General features: G+C 39.6%; 1 protein-coding gene across 4 annotated transcripts in view; it reads left to right on the top strand.

Moving 5' to 3' along the window:
• daam2 (dishevelled associated activator of morphogenesis 2) overlaps positions 1-23437 on the top strand; it is a 328775-nt gene that overhangs the window by 96676 nt on the left and 208662 nt on the right. For all 4 annotated transcript variants that reach the window (XM_062973532.1, XM_062973528.1, XM_062973529.1 and 1 more), the window contains exon 2: positions 4695-4900. In XM_062973532.1, the coding sequence (XP_062829602.1) occupies positions 4727-4900 (174 nt within the window). In that variant the 5' untranslated portion in view covers positions 4695-4726. The remainder of the gene's footprint in view (positions 1-4694; positions 4901-23437) is intronic.

Below are 23437 nucleotides of genomic sequence, written 5' to 3'. Positions count from 1 at the left end.
CAACTATTGGTCATGAAAAAAGTGATCTAGGTCAGATAGCTTCAGAATATATCATTTTCATGTTTTCCTTCATCTAGGTAGGAAAAACAGGGGTCAAACAAGGAGCAAGTATCACATTATATCCTACTTCATCAAACTGGGAATGGAAGATTAAGTTTATATTTGGGCTTTGAACAAACTAAGCCCATGCTAGAGCTGCTAGGACTACACCATTATTAAGTGGTCAAGAGTGCACTAGATAGACAACTTTATTTCATGGTTGTTTGGTTCAGTCAGTCAGTGGGAAATGTAGCATCCAATCTAGCACTGAATTCACACTATGTAATTTTCGAACACTTGTCAGTCAGCAATTATTCTAAAAGTCTGTCCAGAATTGGTAGAATGTCTACTGATGCTCAGAACGAAATAGTAATATTGTGTATAGCTTATCAAGGTGATCATGAAATGATGCATGATGATAATTTAGAAAAGGAGTTGTCTTTCTTTCCAAAAACAAACCTGGAGTTCTTGATACGGGGTGTTTCTGTTTCTCTGTTTGGGGCTGTTGTATTTGTTCTGAGCTGTTACACCTGTGGTACTGACCATGGTACTTGCAGCTTGAACACTTAATCAGAAAGGCCAATACAGTGTTCTCTCAATACTTTGTTGCTCACTTTTCGCTCCCTCACTGTTTTGCGGGTTTTCAATTAATATTAATGTACACATTTATCACAGTATTTTCGCTATTTCGCAGGTTTTTTGCGTTGTGCAAAGGGTTTTGGAAGGGGGGGGGAAGGGAGAAATAAAGGGAGAGGGGGGAGGGTAGGGAAGGGTTGGAAATAAAAAAGGGTTATTTAGCTTCCATTCTTCTTCTCTGCCAGTGTACTGTATATTATAACTGCTAAAATAAAGTACAAACTGCATTGTAATAAGTGGTCTGTGGTTTGCTCTCCTCCACACATAGAATAAATATAGTGTCCCTACTTTGCGGATTTTCAGTTATTGTGGGTGGTCTTGGAACGTAACACCTGCAGTAAGTGAGAGAACACTGTAATATATATTTTTAACATAATAGCTGGTATCTACTTATTGCTTTTCATTAACCAAGTAAGCAAATTTAGCTCTGAATTAAATGAACCAGTGTTTGATAGCTACGGATACAGTTTATGATTTCTGTGGATATAAGTGCAGTAACAATGCTAGACCCATCTGACACTGGAAGATAAGTAAGGTTGGTCTTGGTGAGTACTTGGAGACTGCCAACAAACCCCAGATGCCATAGGTGACAAACTTGCAAAACCTCCTTGGGGTGTTTCTTGCTCAAGAAAACACAGTGAAATTCATGGAATCAACATAAGGCAACAAGTGACCTAAAAGCACATAAATATAAAGATAGAACTGAGTTTTTAGGAAGAATCTTTTTTTGAAGATTGGTATTGACATAAAATACTATTGATGTAAAAGAGTAATTAAACCTTTTTGAGCCTGAACTCCCACATTTCTTGATCTTGTCCACCCAAGCTAGGACTGATGAAAATTAAAAGCAGTAACATCTGAAAGCCACCAGGATATAGAAGGCCAGAGTAATCTGGTCTAAAAATCTGCATTGAGTGAATTGCAGTTTTTTTTCCCAAGAATGCCCATTGGAAACAATGCAGGTTTGAAAACCTGGCAAGAAGCAACATTCTGTTTTAATTCTTGTTTTCCAACTACACATATTATGCTATTGCATAATAATAACAGAGACATTATGGATTGTTTCTGTGTGGGTGTCTTGGAGTTGCGTGATCCCATACTTAGCTAGCTTTTGACCTTTTGCACTGCAATTCCCACATTGCTAAGAATGTGTCTGAAAAACCATTGGTAACTCTTTATAAGAGCAATTTCCTGCAAATATTGAAGAAGCCAGGCACACTTAAGTTTTGTGTCTTTCTGGTAAACTGCAAAATTAATCACAAACCTTCATGAGTGGGGATAGAAGCATACAGCTGATCCAGTCTGGAAGAGGATCTAGTGAAATGCCAAATGACAGTAGCATTTAGTAGTGAAAGAGATGATTTACTGGACACGTGGCTGAATCAACGTGATATGTTCATTCTGATGCTATTGCTGAAAAGCCACTTTCTAGCCTGTGTGTTTGCTTTCTCTAAGACCACAAGGCAGCCTTGTTCAGGCAAATAAGTGAAGCAGTATGTCCCAGGGCAGGTTAGGGTGAACCAATAGCAACAGCCTGCCTGATAAAACTCAGCTGTGTTGCTGTTGATGCAACATTAAGTGAGTCTGTTCACCTGCCATCTCCAGCCTTTGTGCCCTTGTGCTCAAAAGAGCCAAACTCTTGAAAGAACCTTTAATTATTTACTTTCAAAATATGGTTTATCCTGCCAATTAAATGAAAAAGATGAATCATGGGGGGAGGGGGGCAAATAACACAAACAAACCTCCAAACTGTCAAAACAACAAGTCCCTTAAAAGGGCAAAATATGCAGCTTTGTGTGGACTGCACAGATCCTTCCTTTCAAACTCCTGGCAGGAGACTTCCTGTTTGGATGTACAACTCACAGTCAATGTTGTGTGCTAAGATCCAAGGACTCCCTCCTCTTCATCCTTCCCCGTCTCTCTGTCGGCAATCTAACTGCTTCATCCCTGAGTCTGCTCAGCTTGCAAGATCAGCGCTTTAACTTGTACACTTAAGTCCACATTTTTATCAGCACTCAAGGGTAGGAAGAAAACTGCTTAACTGTTCTCACGTTTAAAGGACAGTGCCCTGCCCTTAAAGTTGCAACTAGAAACTGAGGGTTATCTATTGCAGGCCATGATGATGCAGAAGGAAATAGGAAGTATTGCATTAAACAAATAGAGATCAGAAAATTATTTAAATACTGACATACTGAAACCATTCAAACTGAAGCAGGGGCACTTGGGTGCTCTGGATCCCAGCTATGGGTGGCTATCACATGCCATTAAATCTATTCTTCTTAAAAGTAATTTTCTAAGCTCAGGACAAATGTTCCCACAACAGTAAGAAAAGTTGTTATATTTTAGGTTTTCTGCTGGTATGGAGAACCTAGACATCATGGGTGGTGTTTTGATGGTGAGTTCTGAGGGATATGTAAGGAACTGATTTTTGGCCTTCATAGATCTTGGATAAGGTTATCTGGTAAAATTTGTAATTAGGAGATGATAGTTTACAGGAAATCCAAGTCTTTGATGGGCAACAGGGAATGTCTTCCCTTGCATTGTTGAAGTCACTACATATAGGCACAGGGCCAGGTACTTTTTACGCCTCCTTGATAAGCCATTTTGGTTTTCAGTTTTCCAGATTCTTATTACATACCAGGGAACCACAAAGGTGGGCAAGCAATGACCCCCATGGATAGAAGTGATTTTTCCTGGAGGTGCCATTTCAAACCAGGATGCAGGCTTTTATTCCTATCCATCTTTTGACTGTATGGGTTTTGTTTGGTCCACAAAGATTTTGTGATATACACATTACCTCTATGACTGTTCATGCTTTACTTACAGTTTTATTACCATTACAATAGAAAGACATCTTTCCAATGCTCCTCTTCATATGTATTCTAGTCCATACATTTTTCATTTTGGACCTTTTTTAGGATGCTTCTCGGCTCTTGTTGGTTTCCCTAAAGATTCTTTTTCAAAAATGTTTTCTCACTTTATTACTATTATGTGCCAGCAGTCTGTTTTCATCCTGGTTTGAGAGAATAAAGCCAGCCTTTTCATGACAAGGCCATGCACTTTATATGTTTGTTTCAATGTTCTTCAGTGCTTAACAAATCTAGACACACCATTATCTCCTCAATGCAGAAAGACTCCTCAGATTCTCCTACATAGGAACAGATGGCATTTCAGAGAAATCTACTTTGGTGACCCTGGCCTTCAGCCTATCTCACAACTTGAATTCAACTTTCTCAAAAGTCACAATTGAATTTTCCCATGCTAGCATAAATTACTGCACATCAAAATTAACCATAGTTTAGAGGTGAGATGCAGTATCCCCTTATTGTAATGAGAATTTATTTATCAGCTTCCAATGTGGTCATATAGGTAGGAAAAGCAGAATTCATGAATCTGAGACTTAGCGTTACTAGTGTTTATCCATGCATACTAGGCCATACCATTTTATTAGTGGTTCTCTTATCTAATGACTAGCCATCTTCAAGGCCCCCCAAATAATAATGATGTAGAGCTACTACATCCTTTCTCTCCCTCAAATTCTCGTTCCTCCCACAGGACCTCTCTAACCTGTGAAACTTCTCAATTCCCACACTTGTTCTCTTGCTACATTTGCAGAACTATCCAACATTTTGTAACATTGTAATTAACATATCAGTATTCTCTGATGGGATTTCCTCCCTTGAAATAGTTTCTGTGAACAAGAGTATTATCATTGCTAATGCTTTGCAAGAAAGAGAACCAGAAATTCTAAATGCCATTTGGCAGCTCTTTCTTTGGCATGTTCAGGCTAAATATGGGTAAAAAACCACTTGGATGAAAGGGGTTAATAACCAATAATCCATTCAGAGTTGTCAGTAATCCATATAACATACTGTATAATATATTCATTTCGCTCACATTTCTTCAAAGGTTTGTTCAGTTGTTATTCCTAAAAACGACAGCAGCATCTTGCCACACCAAAAAACCCTGTCTGGTTCTTGATTGCATATCAAATATTTTCCCTTTTGCTTTGTCTACAGATCATGACTGTTAGATAGCACCCTACATCACCATGACCATGGCTCCCCGAAAAAGGAATCGCCATGCGTTGGGGTTTCTTTGCTGCTTTGGGGGCAGTGACCTGCCTGAAATCAACCTTAAGGACAACAACCCCCTGCAGTTTTTGGAGTTCTCTGTGCCAATCCCATCACCAGAGGAGCTCAATGCCAGGTTTTCTGAGCTTGTGGTAAGTTGTATTTATATTTTTGCTTTGTGGCAGGAGGTTTCCATAAAGGCTATTCTCTAACTTTATTGTAAGAGCTTCAAACATTGCATTCAAACCTTAAACAAACTCCATTTTTTAGTATCCTGTAGGCCTTCAATAGGCAAATCCTTTACTGCAAATCCTTGGTTGAGCCTTCTGGCTCCGATACTAGGAGACGGGGTCGTAAGACTCCTCGAGAGTCAGACTCTTTTGAGGAGCGCGAAAGGAAACGGCTCCGGGACTTATTTGCAGAACCAACAGATGAAGACTCATTTGAGGGTTTTACCGAGCGAATGGAGGAAGAGATGGTTAGCTCAGAGGAGGATGACATGGAGTGGACTCGTGTAAGGGAGGATTTGGGTGTCACCGGCAATGATAGTATGGGAGACGATTGGCGGGTTGCAGGATCAGACCCATGGACAGGCTGGAGGGATGGAGCGGGATCCACAGCTGGGGATGCTGTGGGGCGTAGTCAAAGGTGTTTTAGCTCTGATGAGGATGATGATGATGAGGCACCTGGAATTAGGATAGCAGCTGACAGCGATGAGGAGTTATGAACTGGGATAAAATGGGGTTTAGGATCAATGGCTAATTGCGTTGGGCAAGGTAATCTGGACGAACGCTTGGGCTCTTGTTGGGGAACTTCCTGAAGACGGGTGTGATTCGTTGCTGGATACGTAAGTTACCAAGGACACTGGGCATAGACGGCGGGAGGAACTGTGTGGGGTTTTTCTGTGCAACTTGTGTTTAATCTTGATAGCTTGGATCTCCGTCGTCTTTTTGACGGACATTAATTACTTACTCTGGATTGACGCTGGACTGACTGACTGACTACGACCTTGGACTATCCCTTCTGTGGCTATCGGGGGAACTTGTGGAACTTTAGACGTCTGCGCTTGGCTTTCGACCTTGGACCGGATTGGGACCCTGCTGACCGCCGTTACCCTGATTGATGTGCCTGAACGTGGATTTCGCTCGTTGCACGGAGGAGTAAACAGCCTGAGTTACTCATCTGTAGCTCTTGAGTAGCAGAGAGGAATCTGCTGCCAGTTTTTTGTGTTCATTTTGACCTCTGTTTACCAACTTTTGTTTGTTTAAATTGCCAGGCTGAAGTAAGCACTTTTGATTTAATCCGGATTAAACTCCTGTTTAATCCGGTTTATTCTTTCGAACCGTTTTAATTCAAACGAAGCTGTTTCTGTTACTTTTCACACTGAAGACAAGTGTTTGCCTAGTCCTTTGTTTCCTACGGGCATTTTTTAGTTCTGTAACCTCAATAAACTGTGTTGTACTCTATTTGGCGGCGTTCTGTCTTTGACATCCTTTCTATCTGAATTCAGCTAAGATTACCAGAAATCCTTCAGTATGAGAAAGTTTGAGAAATAGATTTTCCAGATATTTAAAACAAAATGTGAGCGGACATTAGTTCAGTGGTCCCCAGTCTTTGATTTTATAGATCAGTGGTTCTCAACCTGTGGGTCCCCAGATGTTTTGGCTTTCAACTTGCAGAAATCCTTACGGCTGGTAAGTTTTATCTATCCCTTAAAAATGGACCATGTCAACCTCGCCCTGACTACTGGTTCCCGATCCCTCAATGGAATGTCAACTGTAACTATGTCTATTTTAACGGAACTGTTTTGTCTTGTTATGGTGTTGTTTATTATGGTTGCTGTGTTCAAGTTGTTGTATGTTGTTTTGACAATTGACTGTTTTGCACACATGTTGGAAACCGCCCTGAGTCCTCTCGAGGAGATAGGGAGGTATATAAATAAAGTTTTTTATATATTGTATATAAAAACTGGCTGGGATTTCTGTGAGTTGTAGGCCAAAATACATGGGGACTCACAGGTTGAGAACCACTCTTATAGATGTATTGTAGTCCCAGAAACCCTTACCCGCATGACCAATGGCCAGGAATTCTGGGAGTTAATCCTAAACATTTGGAGGATTGAATTGTTTGAGCCCCATTGAACTAAATTCTGTACTTCTGCCACTTGTTATCACATAGTTCATTCAACATTAAAAAAGTGCACTTGAGGTTTTGAAGAAAAAACATGTTTCGTATATTTTTCAGGAGGATTTGTTTTTTTTAAAAAAATGTTGCATGTCATTGTGGAAATGGAATAGAATTAAGGATAGAGAAGTATGTGAGACTGATGTCGGATAGAATCAGAATTGGAAGTCATCCACCCCAATTTAATATTAGTTCGAATATCAAACTGGCACATTCTTAGTCATTTGGATCTGCATGCAACATATTTGTGGAAACACAAACATTTTTGCTCCACTTCTCAGCGATGTTGTACGTGTTTTGTTTATACTTTTGCTGTGATATTTTCCACATAGTGAAGAAACGTGCGAAACATGCCATGCGTGAAGCATCTCCTGGATTCTATAGTAATATGAGCTATGTCCAAATGGAAAAAAGCTGTGGGTGTTTAGGGCAATGGTACTTTGGATGGAAACTGGGCTTACAGGCAGCAGGATTTGCCTCCAAGGCCAATTTGGCTTGCCCATGTAGTGGCCTCTTCTTTGTACACGTTAAAAGAAAGCAGGTTGTGTTTTGTATTGATTGGCTAGGCTGAGTTTTAATTGAATTATAAAAGTTCAGTCTGTGAGGGGGCCAGCATAAATCAATGACCTGGAAATGTTTGGGGGGAAAGCTGTGTGTTAAATATTAGCAAGTGTAAACTGGAGTTTACTATAGTGTGCGCACATATTTACACAATCTTTACATACAGAGGAGCCTTTTGAGATGCTGACAGAGAATCCCTACTGTGCCAAATATTTTTCTGGACCTCTTGAAGTATGCCCAAAGGCTACAGCTTGGCCTTTGATATTTGCCATCTGCTTTGTAAAAAGTACAATAAAACGCTGCTGCATTTGACTGCATTTGTATTTATAAAAGCCATGAGCGTATCCTTGTGCTAAGCATTGAAATGTGGGTCACTGCCCCTATGTCTTTTAAGAAGCAGTGAAACCACACATTTGCTGTATAAGAACAAGCGGACTGTCTTGCAATCAGCTTAGTAAATCTCCATTACCCTTGGATGCTTTATCTGGTTTCTTGAAAAGCATCTTGGCTACTCCACTAGTAGGATATTTTAGGGCAGTTGAATATTCTGTTGATTTTATCATTTTAATTCTCTCCAAATTTCTGGCATGGAGTTCCAACTACCTCTGTATATGATGGAAGAATTTGTTCTTTTTATGGCCTAGGAAAATAAGCTATTTTTATGAGATTTTTCAGGCAGCAACTAACATGCCCTCTTTGAATTTGGCTTTTAAAGGCCAGAAGCTAACTCCCCTAGCCAGACTTCCTAGAAATCAGCATTGTTCATCTGTAAGATAAAGGCTTCAGCATTTTGCACAACTGTTCATTTATCTATCCTTATGAGGATTTTCGAATGGGTTTCTTTATTTTCATCACTTACTGCCTTTCTATGGGCGATCAGGAGGTAAAAAATTATATCTTTGGGAAACTGGTCAACCAGATGCCTTTTCTACACAGATGTCTTCTGTGCAGATGAACTGCTGTCTCCTATTTGTCTTGATTTCCACTCTTACCCTCTGACCATTGATTTTATTTCATTTTATCATCCCCTGGGTTTCCCAATTCTTCTGACTCTCTTGTTGCTGTGTCTGTGAATGATGTCACATCACATATATCTCCCTGATTGTCTTGATGTAAGATGTATATTTAACTATAACCCTGATTTGCTCTCACCTCATCTGTCATCTTTGGCTTGTCTCATATTTCAAATTATGTCTAGTAGAAATACTGTTTGCCAGTATGTTTCATTGGAGTCTAGGAGTTTATATGTTGTAAAGTGCCTTGTCAGAGATACGACTTTGTTAATTAAGACACCAAAAAAAAAAAAAATCAACTAGCGAGAGGAAGACTATTTTCACAATTCTCATTTTTGCCATTTCCCATCTCTGCAACAGTTCTCACCTCCAATATGGGGAAAAGAGAGAATGTTTTTCTATTTGTCCCATTTTCTTTGCTTTGTGTTAGAAATACCTCCTTGCAAAACTACTGACTTTTCCCCTTGTTAAGCAAACCGTACATACACAGGAAGTGAAGAACAACTGACTGGCTAATGCCAGAAAAAGATACAAACAAATCCAATTAATGATTGTAATTGTTAACAACCAATGAAAGGGAGCAATATCCATTATAATTTTGCACAATGTTGCCATTGCACAATTGGTCTTGCAAATGTGAAAACTGTTTGAAGAGGGCAGGAAATATCTTACCATTTCTCAGGCAAAGAGAATATTTATGTGGTTTCTCATTCAGTGTGACAATAAGACAAGCAAGGATGCACAAACTTGCTTCCAGTGCTACCTGTCTGTGTGAGTGTTGTTTTTACTTGCAAGTCTTGAACCCTCCTTAGGAAAGAGCAAAACAATGTAGTCGTGTGAACTTCCTAACCCTTTTACAAGTTATCTAGTCTCTACCTTGTACTACAGAGGCTATGAGAGAAAAGTGAGCTCCCTAGGTTCTTCTTATCTGTTTTCCTATCCCTAAGAAAGAAAGGTGGAAGGCCTCCACATATTTTTGAGGATGTTGATGTGGTAGATCTGCATCCCATCAGTGGTGAACCTGGCAGAAGGCCATCGTTCCAGTCTGCCTTGGCTACCTCCCCATTTTTCTCTTCCCATTTGGCACCATGCATACTGCTTGTAATGAAGTGCTGCTGCAGTTGGTGGTCTGTGCGGCATGTGCCAAGCTGGTTGTGTGCCTGTTGGCGCTCTGAACTATTGTAGAAGCACATGCTTTTCTTTGCACAGATTTATTGACTGAACAGGAAACAGGAGAATCTGGAAGAACTCTCAATGTCAGTAACAAACCAGAGCTAGAGAGAGTTGCTCCCTAAATCCTCAGCTCCTTTCCCTAAACATTTAAAGTGGCATAAAAGGTCATAATTAGAGTTATCACGTTGTTTTCCCTGGCTTGATGAAATATATACATTTGTGGCAATAACTTGCTTTTTTGTATCCTTTAATATTGCAAGATTTACAAACTGAGTTGACAGTGTATTCCAAGGAATTGAAGTGTGAAAGCCACGTGTAGTTCCATAGATTTGAGCTGTTATAATAAGTCAATCCAGAAATGTAGGAGAACAGCACTGTTGATAAAGTGGCTGGCAAGACTTAGAATTAACCAAGGTTGGCATTAGACTGTGTGGCATTCCGGCATTCCAAATCTCTTGTATTTATAGATTAAAACTTTTTTTTAAATTAATTTAAAGACAGGAAACTTTTTAAAAATAGTAATCGACGGTGTGGCACAAGCACAAGACTTCATAAATTGTAGTTGTGGCACAACAGAACAATGAGGAAATAATATACTTTTTACAGAATTGTCATATGAGTGGCTACTATAAGAAAATACTGCATTTTCCTCAGAATGTTTTAAGATGTAATATCTGAATTGACCATATGAGAGAACCGGATGAAAGTTTCTTGTATTTTCTCCATGTCAGAAGAGTAAAAGGAAGGGTAACTTTTGACTTATCTTAATGAATCACCATCCTGGATTGCAATAACAGTAACATGTAAATGACCTGTTATGTGATGATCAGGGTAATGAGCAATGTAACTAGTTTATTTAAAAATCACATTCTGCACTAAAATAACTTTATCACAATTTTTCATAGAAACACCTATCCTTCCTCTTCCATTCTTCCATAGTATACTTTTAGGCAGAAAATTAACTGAGATGGATATATTTATTTATGATCAGCTTGTGCTGTTCTAAGACCCCTAGTTCAATTTCTCATGTACTGCTGTAAAGCCAGATGTCACTTGTCATATCTATGCATTTAATTTTTTTCTTCCTAAGTGTAATACTATACCTTTTTTCCCTTCTGAAATTTGATCTGTTAGCTTTGGTGTAGTTCTCTCATCTGTTAAGGTAATTTTGAATTATGATTCTATCCTCTGGAGCAGTGGTTCTCAAAGTGTGCTCTGCTGAGACCTTGGGGCTCTGCAAAGCATACTGAGGTGCATCATGGTTCCCTCCTCCCCCTCCCCCTCCAAGCTTTTCCTTCTCTTTCTTGCTCCTCTCCCATCTCCTTTGACACAAAAAGTCCCCCCCCCCCCCGGCGTCCCTTGCCACCAAAAGCCTTTTTCCCTTGTCTGCCTCATCCTTTCTCCCTTGCTTTGATTGCTTCCAAAACCCTATTTCCCCCTCACTGCTCAGGGGGAACTTTGATTGTGCTTTTTCTGTACCACAGAAGGGGATTGGACTGGTTAGCCCCTGGGATTGTCCACTGAAATACTGTTAAGTTTATGTTGGCCAAAAAGTTTGCTCTATCATCTATCTATCTATCTATCTATCTAACATTTCTTGGGACTTTACGAGAAACGTTTGCTTCAAAAATGCTCTGTGGCTGAAAAGTAAGTATGTCCTACATTCAACCATTCACATAATTTGTAAAGATGTTGACTTGAACTGGGCCCAAGAGAGATCCCTGTCACATCCCAATAGTCACTTCTCTCCAGGATGAAGAGGAGCTCTTGGTGAGCACATTTAAAAATACACGTAATAGTAACATTGTATAGCCCCAGTTTTTTTTAGCTTGTTTACAAGTTTATAGTGGGTAACCTTGTTGATGGCTTTATTGATAGCAAGCTATGCCACATCCACAGCATTCTCTTGGGTATAATTTATATGGTCCTGGAGACCTGTATTCATTTAGAGTGCTAGTGTATTGATGTACTACTTCTTTACCTGTTTTGCTTTTGGGAGAAGACTAAGTCAAATAATTTGTTAAGTTAGTTCTGCCTTTTCTCTGTCCTCTGTTAGCATTTTGCCAACTTCTCCATACAATTGCACTATTATTCCCTTGTTAATCATTTTGCTATGGATGTAACATAAAAAAACACTTTTTGTTTTGTTACTGCATTCCAATGATGAGCTCATCCCACCAGGTTATTATATCATATTTGTTTTACTCTGTTAAGAGTACAAGTTCATCTTACTAATTTTCCCATGCCTTGTGCATTAGTGTAGATACATCTAAGACCATGGGGCATTCCTTCTAGGTGCTTATTTAAGATTTTCCCTACCACTGCTGGCTTCTTGTATTTTTTTTGTACAGTTCTCTCTATAACAGTCAAACTGTTATCTCTAGCACTTAATGAACTCTTTCCCTTGAGAATATGTCTCCTTCCCGAGCCAGGTGAGGTGAAATCTGTCATTTATTTGTTTATTTATTGCATTTATTGCACTCTTCTCATCCCAAAGGGGACTCAGGGTGAGTCACAACAAAGGCACAATTCGATGCCATAAATACATATATAGAATAAAACAACATATACTTTAACATCACATAATTCAAACATATCAAACTTAAAACAATTACTTAAAATCAACAATCCACTTGCAAGAAGTTCATCAAACTGCAGACCACAGTCCAAGAAGCCAAATTGTTCTCAGTGGCGCCATCTGGATAGCCAGTTGTGTCGCCTTGAGTCCCCTCGGGTGAGAAAGGCGGGGTAGAAATGTTGTAAATCAATAAATAAAAAAAATCCTCAGTATTTTTCTCATTCTGAGTCATATCCTTCAACTGGAAGGAGATATTAAATGAGCAGATCCTTCAATTTCTTACCCTGTTATGCCTTTCAGTGGCACCCATGAACCGAAATGAAGGAGAAACTTTCAGTGGGTTTGCTGGGTCTTGTCAGTGACTTTGTGACTTCATGGATTTTTGTCCTGGGAGACAACACACCTTTCAAGGCACCCTCTCAGGCTTGCAAACTATTGAGTTTGTTTCCTTCACCAGGTAGTCACCTACCGCTATCACATGTCTCCACTGTGACTTCTCATTATGCATATTCAAACTACTTTAATCCAATATACTGATAATGGTCAATAGTCTTTGGATTATGAAGATAAGTAATTTATTTTGGAGAAAGATATATTACCTATATTTATATATATCTCTAATCTGATATATTGATATTCCTGATGTTACCCATTTCCCCTGAATATATTTTTCCTGATAATTTTCCTGGACACCCCTGTTTAAGTTCCAAGCTGACCCATCTGTAATGGTAATTATCCCCCTTGATATTTTTTCCTCTATAGGGGGTACCTTCCCCCTCCTCCCCACGTCGTAGGCTGTTTACTCCACAATCTACAATAATAATAATAATGAGTTATTTTATAATAACCCAAGGTAGGGAAAATATAGAGTTGCAGTCTTGAAGACATGAGTCCATAGATGATCCAGTGAAGATAAAGATCAGCCAAAATTTGGAATATTGCAGAGGGAAAGTAGAGTACCCTCCCTTTCTTTCTGTTGGATTAAATTAGTTTTCCATTATATCTGTGTTTCTTCAGCTTCTCAGTTGCTGGCAAACATGATGTACTGTTATTTCTTTCCAACAGCTGTAGCTTATTGTAAGGTGGTGTTTTGTAGATAAAACTTGCTCAGGCAAAGCTGTTACTTTTTCTAGTTCTTAACTTTGTCACAGTGAACATTAATTTTAATTGCTTTGCCTGTGAATATGATTTGATATACACAAGGCCTTCTATCAAAATCAAACTCCAATTCATGTTAATAGCCTTGGCATCATTAAAACATTCCTTGGTTGGTGTAAGTTTTATATTAACTGTATAAGGTATGTTTGAGCAATTCTCATGGGTATTCCAGAAACCAGTGATTTTTCCAAACACAAGATATTTATTTAGTTAGAAATGATAATATACTCATGTAACTGATTGACGAGAGAGGCGAAAGTGGTGGGGGAATAGCATTTCTGTTAACTTCATTGAATCAATCACCCTTGTTTGCTGTTGAACAATGAGCTGACTTCCTCTAATTGTTCAGCAAATTGCAGTGTGAAAGAGTACACATCTGGCAGAAAGCCAGTGGTTTGTTACCTAAAGCAGAATTCCGTAATTGAAGAGTGTGTGCTACTGTCCTTCCCATTGGATTGCTACTCTGTCTTTGTTTATCACACAGCATTTTACTAATTACAATGGACCTTGAGATTTCCATAATTCAGAACTCTTGATTTGGAAGTTCCAGTCATGGAGCCTTCCAGATGTTGGTGGACTACAAGCCTCAGCAGCTGTATATAGAGAATGTTGAGAAATACTGAGAGTTGCAGTCAAAATAGTTTCTGTAAAAGGTAAAGGTGTTCCCATGACATTAAGTCTAGTCGTGTCCGACTCTTGGGGTTGGTGGCCATCTCCTTTTCTAAGCCAAAGAGCCAGCATTGTTTGTATTTATTTATTTCCATCATTTCTATGCCACCCTTCTCACTTGAAGGGACTCAGGGCGGCTCACAATCTGGCAAAATTCAATGCCGGTATACAGTACAAAAGATAAAACATAAGCAATTAAAACAATCAATTTAGCATAATACAATAAATACATTTAAAACAGTACAATAAAAATACTTAAACCATTCGTCCACAAAAACCTTGCACATAAACCTTAATCCGGACCGAGTCAAAATCAACATAGTTCATTAAACGCTTGCTCACAAAGCCAGGTCTTCACCTTTTTCCTAAAACTCAGAAGGGATGGGGCCTGCCGGATATCACTGGGGAGGGAGTTCCACAGCTGAGGAGCCACCACTGAGAAAGCCCTGTCTCTCGTCCCCACCAGCTGCACTTGTGAGGCAGGTGGGACCGAGAGCAGGGCCTCTCCAGATGATCTTTGTAGACACCTCCAAGGTCATGTGGCCGGCATGACTGCATGGAGCGACGTTACCTTCCCACCAGAGTGGTACCTATTGATCTACTCACATTTGCATGTTTTTGAACGGCTATGTTGGCAGAAGCTAGGGCTAACAGTGGGAGCTCACCCTGCTCCCCAGATTCAAACCGCCAACCTTCAGTCAGCCATTTCAGCAGCTCAGTGATTTAACCTGCTGTGCCACTGGAGGCTCCATAGTTTCTGTAAGGCGTTCTTATTCCCACCATTGTCCTAATGCATGACTGAATCAGGGTGGAATTTTTGGCAGAGCTGGTAGCTTCACTGACTGTGAGTTTCCACTGTAGAATTAGTGCAGTTTGACACACTTTAACTGTGATGGCTCAGTGTTATGGAATTCTGGAATCTGTAGTTTGATTAGGCATCAGCACCCTTTAGTAGAGATGGCAAAGGCCTTGTAAAATGAGAGATCCAATGATGTCATAGCATTGAGCCCTGGAAGTTAAATTAGTGTCAAACTGCATTAATTCTACAGTGTAGATGACACTGACTGTGTTATACTGGAATGACTAAAGTGCCTTTTTACTCTGATTACACCTACTTGGGGACCTCTGGTCCTTTGCCGAGTGTCAAAGATCTACAGACTGTGAAAGAGAGAGAAGAATGGGTTAAAACCACAATCAGAGGCAGTGCTATGTCTGTCTTTAATTAGGGTCATTTAAACCAGGATCTGATGCTGATACTTCCAAGCACCTGTGGTTTCAACCATTGTTTCAAGACTATGGAGATTTTGAGTTTGAATTTGGAAGATGCCTTTTAAATTGGAAGCAGGTTTTATAGTGGTCAGCCTTTTGTAGCTACTACAAAAGATGATTAAAGCATTAACAGTAGATTGTTTCCTAATCAAGCTATCCCTTCTTTTTGTGGTTCATCACTGGTTTGGCAGGCTCTTGTATAGACAGGGGAAGCATCCATCTGTCTGAATTATTATTCTCACAAGCTGAAAGAGAAACAAGGGCAAGTGTTATCAACTGAACAAATTCAGTAGTGGACGGTCAGCTGGCTATCCTTCCCAACTAACCATGTGTATGCAGAAATAAATCCTACTGATTTCAGTGAGGAATGCCATTCACTTTATTTCTAACTTCACCTTTCTCCCAGACATGGCTTACAGGTTCAAACAAATGCAAAACATTTAAAACATACACAAGATCAGTGAAAGTATGTTCTACTGAGGCCGTTGCTCTTTAATATTTCAGAAAGGCTACAGGAAGCTCAAACATATTTGGAATTTTAACAATATTGCTGATGTTTCAAGTCAGTTACATGGAAGTATTGTGGAGATCTTTGAACAGAAAACTAGCATCTGGTGCCAGGACATCAAGTTGACAAATCTGATAGTGCTGCATTGCAACAGGGATGCCACGTGTGGATTGGCTCTCTTAATTCACTTTCAATAATTCTCATTAGCAGGGCTCTTGTCATCCCTTCGGCACTTTTACATAACATCATTAGAGAGAATTAAAGGTTAGCCAAGGCACTGTCTTGCTGTCAGAGTTTTGCTCAGCAAAGTCAATTGGATGAATAGGATGCATGGAAAGGGGACGGAGCTGCTGAGGAAGTGAGAGGGTGACACCAACGCCCTGCCCTGGAAATGCAGCTTGCTTATGGCACAGGGCCCTCACCCGGGTGCAGTAATTGTCTTCTCTCCCTGAGCCTTTCCTGGCACAGGTTCAGTGGCATAATGCTGGCCGATGTTTGTTTTGAGCAGGAAGTGATCAGAGAGGTGTGTGCCTGCCTATGTTCTTGGGCTGGAACCAGAGCACAAATGACTAGAGAGTTTTTTTCCTGATCTCATTAGCATTAGAGAGCCAAATAGAAATGACCATTGAAGAGGAAAAGGGTCTGGGTGGGGAGACCGGAAAAGTAGCAGCTATTTCCTAATAACCTTTCCCACACCTAATTTCCTTGATAGGGTCTCATCAAAAACAAAGGCAGAGGAGAGGGTGAAGGGAAACAAGAGGAGGAGAAGGGGTAAATGGAGAATAAGAACATTGAGAGGGGATTTCTGCTGAAATAGCATGTCTTCTTCTGTTATATTATTGTCCAGAGGCTCTTGGGTCAGGCAGCCTAAATTGTGTTCCTTGCTATGCAAGCCCAGTAGCATATTCTGTTCTAATGAGTTGACAAGAAGCATTCAAAAGGCAAGGGACATTCTGTTGTTGTTCGAAACCTTGGAAAAGTCCCCCTCCTGCCTTTTGAGCAAATATGAACCTTCCACTACATGGCAGCATTTCAGGTCCATTACAGCCAGGGTCCTTGCTTCTTTATCTCTGAATGTAGAATAAATGTCTGTTCCAAAGCTTTGACTGTGGGAGTTGCTGAGATATTTTGGAAGCTTGAAGCTTTCTGAATTTACAGCAGTTTGGGGGTATTTCTGGGGGTGGATGCATATGCCATGGGACTTAGTTCTCTGTCTGTAGGTTTTCTGCTGCATCCCTGCAAATATTTTGGGTTGTATATACATTTTCAAATTATTGGAAAGGATTATGTCTTTTCCCAATTGTTTCTCCATTCAACAAAAATAATTCTTACATGGTAGTGGTAGTGCTAATATTTTTTCATGGTCCTTAAAAAAAACAATCTAAAAGACTCCCAAAGTGTATGAAGCACTTTGCAATACAGTAGAGTCTCACTTATCCAACATCCGCTTATCCAACGTTCTGGATTATCCAACACATTTTTGTAGTCCATGTTTCCAATACATTGTGATATTTTGGTGCTAAATTCGTAAATACAGTGATTACTATGTAGCATTACTGCATATTGAACTACTTTTTCTGTCAAATTTGTTGTATAACATGATGTTTTGGTGCTTAATTTGTAAAATCATAAACTAATTTGATGTTTAATAGGCTTTTCCTTAATGCCTCCTTATTATCCAACATACTCGCTTATCCAACGTTCTGCCTGCCCGTTTATGTTGGATAAGTGAGACTCTACAGTATATAAAATAATAATAATAATAATAATAATAATAATAATAATAATAATAATAAAAACATTATTTATATCCCGCCCTATCTCCCCATGAGGACTTGGGGCAGTCACAGCATCAGTGGCAAACATCCAATGCCGTAAAGTGCAACCAGAAATAAAACAATCATAAATCAGATAAAGCATATTAAACAACATCAAACAATAGTGAAATATTAAAACAAATTAAAGGTAAAAGGTAAAGGTTTCCCCTGACATTAAGTCCAGTCGTGTCCAACTCTGGGGGTTGGTGCTCATCTCCATTTCTAAGCCAAAGAGCCGGCGTTGTCCGTAGACACCGTAGACAGGCCGGTACCTATTGATCTACTCACATTTGCATGTTTTCAAACTGCTAGGTTGGCAGAAGCTGGAGCTAACATCGGGCGTTCACTCCGCTCCCTGGATTTGAACCTGCGAACTTTCGGTCTGCAAGTTCAGCAACTCAGCGCTTTAACACACTGCGCCACTGGGGCAGTGTGTTAAAACAAATTAGGGAATCAAATAACTAAAAATTATGATGTAAAAATGAACATTTACGGGCAAGACTTAAAATTGGGACTAATGAAAAATTAAATCATAAAATTTGAAAGCCGGGGTAACAAGCCATTTCCAAATTCTGTTCCGTTTTGTTTATGCCAGATGTTTATATGACCTCCTCTCTGTATGTTTGAGAGCATAAAAAGGTCTTGAGCTGTTTTTCTGATTTCCTTAGGAAGGGAGTTCCACAGGTGGGGGCAACTACAGAGAAGGCCCCTTCTCTCATTCCTACCAGCCATGCTTAAGATGGGGGTGGGACCAAGAGCAGGGTCTCATCTGCCAATCATAGTGCCTGGGCAGGTTTGTATGCGGGGATGCAGTCAGCCAGATAGTCTGGGCCCAAACCATTTAAACTACTTTTAATTTCTCCCAGAAACAAACTGGTAGCCAGTGGAGTTGCAGTAACATGAGAGTAGTTCTCTCTCTGTACAGAGCCCCAGTTAGCAATCTGGCTGCTGATCTTTGGACCAGCTGAAGCTTCTGAACGGTCTTCAAAGACAGCCCCACATAAGAGAGCATTGCAGTATGGAAAGCAAATGGAATGTAACTAAGGCATGGACTACCATGGTCAGATCTGGTGTGGTATGGGCACAGCTGGTACACAAGCTTTAATTGTGCAAAGGCATCCCTGGTCACCACCGACACCTGAGCCTCCAGGGTCAATCCTGATCACCCCCAAGCTGTGGACCTGTGACTTCAGGGGAGTGTAACCCCATCCAGTACAGGTTGTATCCCTATATCCTGATCTGCCTTTCGACTGACCAGGAACACCTCTGTCTTGTCAGGATTTAGTTTCAATTTATTAGCCTTCATCCAGTCCATTACTGATGACAGGCACTGGTTCAGGTTTAGGACATCATCCTTGGCTTTTGGTGGAAAGGAGTAATAGAGCTGCGTATCATCTGCATATATGTGACACCAAAATCCAAAACTCCAAAAGTCAACTTCAAGTGGAAGTCATGCTGGAGAACCTAGTTATTTCTAGGAATATGTTCTTTTATATGAAAGTACAGCCATTTTTAATGTGGTTTTTTGCTTGTGTGGTCTCCTAACCCCTGCAAGTGTGGAGAGCTGACTGCAAATGGAATAAACATTCCCTAAAATACTTAAGGGTATTGATGCAAACACCTTCTAAGTGTCAGGTTTAAACTAATCCCAAATATTTTGTTTGGGGTGTGCTCATCACCTACTTGTAATTGGGCAAATGCACCCCACTTATGCCAAAGAGGTTGCATTTCTTGTCACAAAATGAATTCTTCAGTGCATTTGTTGCAGCTGGGCCATATGGAGTATAAAGCCATTTTAAAAAATGTTCCTGGACCTGTTTCTAATACAAGAATGCATCTGCCACTGCCAGGCATATAAATAGTTTGTTTCCAATGTGGTCTTACTCAATTCACATGTTAACACCATAACAGTTATGCTGTATTGGTTCCTATTTTGGAAAAGAACACAGCGCAAGGCTGATAATCTATTTCTTTATATCCCCTTGTTTCTATTCTTTCTCCAAGGCCAAAGAAGACAGAACTTGGTTTAGTCTACATTCATTAACCCCAAGACTGTGATAAATTACAAACTGAGAAGCTTGCTCAAGACCAGCCTTTGGGGATCCTGCTGGCAGTCTGGTAGAAAGCTGTGGGAGAGGCTTATCCCAAAAATGTTGAACAATCAAAAACAGTCTCTATGGCCAGCAGTATGCTGGATCACTTGGAAGTTTCTTAATGTTTTATTTTCTTCATTGACATTATGTCTAAGAGTTTGTTTGTTTCTTTAAAAAATTAAAGTTCCTATTCTTGATATTGCCATCCATATGCAACTGGATAATCACATTCAGGGAGGTGAGTTGGAGAAGTGCTAGGAAAGAAGAATTTCTGGAGTACCCAATTGTATTAGTTTACTCTGAAGTTGGAAGCAATCTGGGAGATCATAGGATTAAGCTTCTGTTACATGGAATTCTACCTTTTGCTTTATGGTTAGCTCCTGTACATTTTTTTTCAATATCTTCTGTAGTCTTCCACATATGGCATGGTTGTGTATTTCCATTGCAAAGAAATATGCTTGGCTATTAAGGTTGTTTGTAAACTTCTAATCTGTGTTCTCTCTTTCATTCTGATGGCAGATAATAATATGTAATACTTAGAAAAATGAAATGCTAGTACAAGATACATCTCATTACTTCTTGCCAGAAAGAAATGAATCATATCCTATAGCTTTGTTTTCAAAATTTCATTTCAACTGGAAATGTAGAATCCTGAATTCTACATTTGGGGATCTACACTGCCCTCTATCCCAGAATCAGATCCCAGATTATCTGCTTTGAGCTGGATTATATGAGTCCACACTGCCATATAATCCAGTTCAAAGCAGATAATCTGGATTTGATATGGCAGTGTAGAAGGGACACATGGTACATCTAGTCCAACCTCTTGCTGTGGAGGAATATAGAACTGTAGCATTCCTGAAATATGCCAGCCCAACCTCTGTTAAAAGACCACCAAAGTAAGAGACTCCATCATCTGCCAAGGCAGTCTATTCCACTGTTTAAGACTCTTAAGAGTAAATAATTATCTCCAATGTTTAAGTGGAATCTTTTCTTCTAATTTGAATCCACTCGTTTGTGTACTAGTCTCTGGAACAGCAGAAAACAGTATTTCTTCATGTTTTGTATTGCATCCCTTTAGATAATTATTACAGTGATCATGTTATCATGGTCTTTTTTCTTTGAGCTAAAGCTGGTGCCAATCATTTGGCCTAAATACTAGAGGAAGTTTGGCTTTGAGAGCAGAATGGGTTGTGCATGTAAAAGTCTGAGTGTGTCCCCTTTAAAATAGATGGTAAAGGATCATGCTGTTACTTTCCAGTCCACTCTAGCCCATTGCTTGTTGACCCTTCACTATGCATTGTATAAATTGAGTCCAAGAATAGGGTACTTGGGAAGAGATCCCTGCATTTCCACTGCTTCACTCTCATGAGGAGGGTTGTGTGTGCTTATTTCATTATATTGTGTACAAGGGAGCAGTGTCTACATAATAAATAGATCAACATTTGTTTGCAGTGAAGGTGGAGTGGAGACCATTATATAAATAAGGGCAGAGGGGAAGCTTTCCATAAAGGTTCTTTACTCTTGTCATGCTTGGCTTAAATATCAAATTACTGGTCCTGCTCCTTGTTATTGATTCTGCAAACCATTTCTGCATGTTCATATTTTATGTGAAATCTCTTCTGCGTGTGGCGGCTTCTATGATCGAAAAACATTTCTCTGAGAAGGGATTGAGAGAAAGTGTCAGCTCCAGGTGTTGGCAGGGGTGGAATTAGCTGTAGTCATGGCTGACTTAACATAGTTGCAGTGTGCATGTGTGATCAAATGTATAATTATTCAGAAACAGCCAGAATTTTACTATTACACTTATTTTATACTTTGTCTTTACACCTAGAAGGACAATATTTGTGATGCTGTATTTCTTGTTGGAACTGAACCCTGCATATGCCTTATGACCAGCAAGCAGATCAACAGTTCACTTCATCATACTTTTCTACTCAGTCACAATGGTCTACCAAATTGTCTCCTAGTTTTATTTCTTGTAGGTTTAATTATGATACAGATTTTCCCTTCCCAGGAAGCAATGCGGGCATCCCAGTGTGCTCTGATATTTTCTTGTTCTGTCTGTCTCCATGGGTTGACTTGCATGATATACCTAAATTAGTCCTATTCCACATGGCATTTGAGTTTGAAAATGCTCTGTTCTTACTATTTTAAAACTGAATTTTAAGATATCACTGTTTACTTTTGCTGCTTATGCATTTTGTGTGCATTTTCTCACAGTAGTTGAATATCATATTTACCATGATGAACTTTCTCAGAGGGAAACAAATGTAATAAAATAGATTACTCATTAGTTCTGTTTGGAACTAAATAATATTTTCTTGGATAATTTTCAGCATAGACTAAATGGCAGCACCATTTTTGAAAAAACAAGGCCAGACAGAGCTGCAAGCTGGAACCAGTTGAGTTTGAGACAAGCTATAAAAGTGTGTATGTTGGTGTGGAAACTCCTGGGTAAAGAACAATCTAAGCTCTGGAAAATGACCCTGCAATTATAAAAACCATTCATTAAAAGTAGAATAACTAGTCCTGTAAGTAGCTTCTTATAGCAAGACCTCTGTCAAAATCACCTAAAAATAGGAAAACCTAGACGCAAGCCGGAACACCCAACTGACCTAAACACAACATGAGTTAGTGAGTTACTATTCCTAAAGTGAAATGAAAAACATACATAACACAAACACTTTCTCAGAGCTCCCATTACTCAAGAGTTTGAAAAAAAAACCCTATGGTTGGGGAAGAATCACAAAAATGTGTCTAAAATTAGAATATTGGGTGTGTTAGGATTCTGAGAATCATGCTTGCAAGCAGCAAAGGGTAAAAATATATGCAGCAGAAGCTCATGCTTGAGTTTTATTTCTGAAACAAAATACAATCAACCTTGTATATTTGCCCATGTAACTTTTGCAGATTTGTTTATTTATGGTTTGAATAATTTATTATCTCTATGAATCATTAGGTCCTCTAGTGTGACTTTGTGATTGTTGGCCAGAAGTTGACCATACAATCACATTTGGAGACATAAAGATTCCTAGATATAACACTTCTCTAGGCATTTGTAGGTTCTTAAGTACAATTCCATGGTCAACTTCTCATGGAAGCTCAGCATAAAGTTGCACTGAAGAACCTAGAGATTGCTAGAGAAGCATCCTCCCTTGGGTCCCCACCCCACAAGGGTCCTGCATTCCTAGTCCCTGCGAAAGTGGAGGGCCTACTATAAAAGACATTGACTACAAGTCAGAAAAAACTGTATTGCACAGACTGTTTGAAACTAAGCGAAATGGCATGACCACATTATCAGACAGCTCCCATTTTTTTCAACGAGGTTTATGCAGTGGAATGTCCTGCTAAGATTTCGTATATGATGGTAGCCTAGCATTGAGCAGCTCCCTCATCCTGAACTGAATAGGCGTTGCAAACCTCCTTCCTATCTTCTTCACACAGCCACAGCTTCTTGCAGCCCAGATTCCACTTTAACTGTCTTGGCAACATCATATGAGACTTTTGTATTTACTGAGACATTTAGAAGTCTCAGCCAGAGAGTCTTAGTGTCTTACTGAACTACAAAGCCCAGGATGCCATAGGATGTTACCATGGTAGCTGAAGTGGAATCATAGTACTATTACTGTATAGTATGAAAGTGACCTCAGCGTGATAGCACTG

This window comes from Anolis carolinensis, chromosome 1 (assembly GCF_035594765.1).
Source record: "Anolis carolinensis isolate JA03-04 chromosome 1, rAnoCar3.1.pri, whole genome shotgun sequence".
NCBI classification, from domain to species: Eukaryota; Metazoa; Chordata; class Lepidosauria; order Squamata; family Dactyloidae; genus Anolis; species Anolis carolinensis.
Note: the sequence above shows the minus strand (reverse complement) of the source record. Positions and strands in the feature narration are given on the sequence as shown.